Raw genomic sequence first — 2,811 nt, forward strand, 5'->3', positions numbered from 1 at the left:
TTTCAAGGAAATGAATGGCATTTGCAGGATTAATATGAAATCACAAGCACAAAACAAGTGACCATCTGGGGGAAAAAAGAATTCACTCTCAAATAAATTTCTATGAACACATTAACATTATAATTAAAAAAGTTAAACTGAGTGTCCCACTCCCAGCATTTAATTTGCAATGCTTGCACGTTAGGTGTCTTTGCCTTCTAAGGATTAAGGAACACGTTCATGGAAAAAACAGAAAAAGGAAGACGACTCTACATACAGGGGTTTCCGACACTTTACTCCACCTTGACACTACAGTGAAGAGGAATTAAAAGTTGTACAACAATCCAGCAGCTTTCTGCGTAGAACATTTCTTCAGTTTCTTCCTTGCATAGTATTTGCATGTGTTATTTTATTGGGGGCACACAACATACTGAGTAGCAATGGCTGGCTAGTGCACTGTTAGTACCTATTTCGATGAACCTGCAGGTTAAGAAAAGGTTCAACTGGTTAGATTTGGAGTAATATCAACCTTTTAACACCAAATCCTCTTATATTCAACTTCTATCAACCAATCATCTAATATCACCGGTTTGATATATTTACTTTGTCTAGTGTTTTTTTCTTCTGATTTGTGATTTGTATATTGTGATTTAAGGATGGCTCATACTCACTTCAAATCCAACAAGAGATCTGCAGTAATTCGTGTTCGTGAGCATCGTACTGTTGGATTCGCACTCACTGTCTTTAAGTGAAACGGATGATCTGTCAAGCTTAATTGACCATGGATATTGATAGTTTTGAGCAGTGGCTCCAACATGAGAAGATGACCGCTGCATCCGCACTGCCCTTGGGACATTCCTTCCCTCTATCGATACCTTCCTCCGGCTTGGTTGCCTCTCAAATGAGTCTGGCCTTTGTTTCGGTGCACTATGTGACCGAAGTTTGGCCCTGGATGATTCCGTGTTTGCCATGTAATTTGGAAATAATGGGTAGTCATAGGACAGGGATTCTGCGTACTCTGGCCTTGGAAAGGCAAATGGAATTGTTGATGGATCAGGTTTTGACACTGTAGAGTAGTACTGGGGACTGCTTTGTGCTGTGCTAAAGGAATAGTCCTCAAAATGCCCACTGCAGGCTCTGGGGCTCATATCTGTTAGAGCTGATGGAGCTGGAGAGACCTGGTAGTTCTCTTGCTTCGAGTATGCATGATTTGGGGCAGAATGTGTGGAGAATCTGTGCTCTGCTCGATCTGTTTGTGGATGGTGTGAGTAGCTATTTCTGCTCTTTATACTTCCCTTTGATTCTCCAACATCCATCTCCACAATCTTGATGTTCTCCTCCATGACTCTTTCATTCTCCTACATGTACCAAAACCGAATTGCAGATTACTCGCAGTGGTTTCAAAGTACTAATTGTCCCCTACGTGAACGACTTAGTTAAATATGCTTTCCATTGACAAAGTATATATATATCGTTTCCTTAAAAAAAAGGAGGAGAAAATTTTAGATAGTTGCGTCTTGGTGTGATGTTGGCGAAGCACTAAGAATACAGGAAAGATACTGTTCTGCTACTAGGAATATTTTTATTACTCTTAATACCACATGGCATTGTTTTTTTAAATTAAGATTATGAAAGTTTTGTTTATTTTTCATTTATAACTACCGTTGAACAGGATGGAAAGATTATGGTTAAGAAACATGTTTTTAAGCATGACATGGAATATTAAGTTTTCCATTTATGAGGTAATCTGACTCATTCCTTGTCAAATGAATGGATAGCTCCACTGTTTGATAATAGAAAAACAAGGCATGAACTGAATAGAAGGAAAGAATCCTTACATAATTTGTGTGCCTAATCCTGTTCTCCTGAGTCGATTTTCTGTGGATTGATTGCCTCTGGCTGGGATTTACGTCTTCATTCATCCAGATCCTCTGAGCCCGAGCTCTAGTCTGTACATTCACCAATGCCTGCATGCACCGGAGAGTGGCAGTTGCCTGTTTCCTCACCAGGTGACCCCTTACAAGTGCCTGCAACTTCACTAAGCCTTTTAATGCACGCAATGCTTTTCTTGCCTGTTAAAAATACCAAAACCAATCAAGCAATCCATCAGTTTCATCCATGAGGCATAGGTTTTTATAATTTCAGTCTTGATATTGATACATTCACCAGATAAGAATCGATGGGAAATTCAAGAATTGCATACCAGATAAGATCGAAAGACTGATTGAATTTTTATGGCTTTAGCCTCTTTGTTTGCGATAGCCATGGCGTGCATTTTCTGTTCATTCTCTGAATCGAACGTGTCCTGCACTGCAGCTGGTTGTGTGGTGGCAGTTGGTTCTGTATAATTCGAGTCCTTGGGAGCAGCTGCTGTGGCCGATGATCTGCGAAAACTCCATCTTCTTTTTTCTTTCGCAGTAGTTGGTGGGATCGAAATTGGAGTCACCGGATTCTCAATACTAGGTGTGGAATTCTGATTACTTGTACCCTTTTCCTTCTCCTTGTCTTTCTTCCCTGTCAAGAAACTTCTAAGCCATTTGCCTGGCTTCCCCATCTCTGTCAATTCCGTCTAAGGTGTCATTTTATCACCCGAGCAAGAACATATAAGAAAGCAACAGATGAGATTCAGATCTCTCTAGTCTCTCCTGTCTACTTATCATTTATTGCTTTCAACACCATAATGGTCCGGCTGTTTAGTACGGGATTTAATTACACCCTTCTTTTGACAGCCCAACTCTTACTGTTTTATTATTTTTCTCTTGCTGTAAATACCATTTTCCGAGGGCGAGTGCTGTGGCTTATTAAGTAAGATTTGCGAGGGATAATAAAAGC

General features: G+C 40.2%; 1 protein-coding gene across 1 annotated transcript; it reads right to left on the minus strand.

Annotated features, from left to right (window-relative positions):
- Positions 1-66: 66 nt before the first annotated feature.
- On the minus strand, positions 67-2,811 carry LOC133696101 (protein IQ-DOMAIN 19-like). The gene is made up of 4 exons (XM_062118144.1): positions 2,183-2,811; positions 1,818-2,051; positions 651-1,337; positions 67-459 (listed from the first exon to the last, which is right to left on the minus strand). The coding sequence occupies exons 1-4, from the start codon at positions 2,531-2,533 to the stop codon at positions 439-441; spliced, it is 1,293 nt and encodes a 430-aa protein (XP_061974128.1). The 5' UTR covers positions 2,534-2,811; the 3' UTR covers positions 67-438.

Source organism: Populus nigra, chromosome 6, assembly GCF_951802175.1.
Source record: "Populus nigra chromosome 6, ddPopNigr1.1, whole genome shotgun sequence".
NCBI lineage: Eukaryota > Viridiplantae > Streptophyta > Magnoliopsida > Malpighiales > Salicaceae > Populus > Populus nigra.

Bases quoted from the DNA above. Each gene is read 5' to 3' on its own strand.
- LOC133696101 (XM_062118144.1), bottom strand. From the start codon at position 2,533: ATGGGGAAGCCAGGCAAATGGCTTAGAAGTTTCTTGACAGGGAAGAAA. The intron at 1,338-1,817 runs GTAAGGATTCTT...TGGTACATGTAG, and splicing joins GGATTAGGCACACAAATTAT to GAGAATGAAAGAGTCATGGA. The intron at 460-650 runs GTGAGTATGAGC...CTTAACCTGCAG, and splicing joins GATCTCTTGTTGGATTTGAA to GTTCATCGAAATAGGTACTA.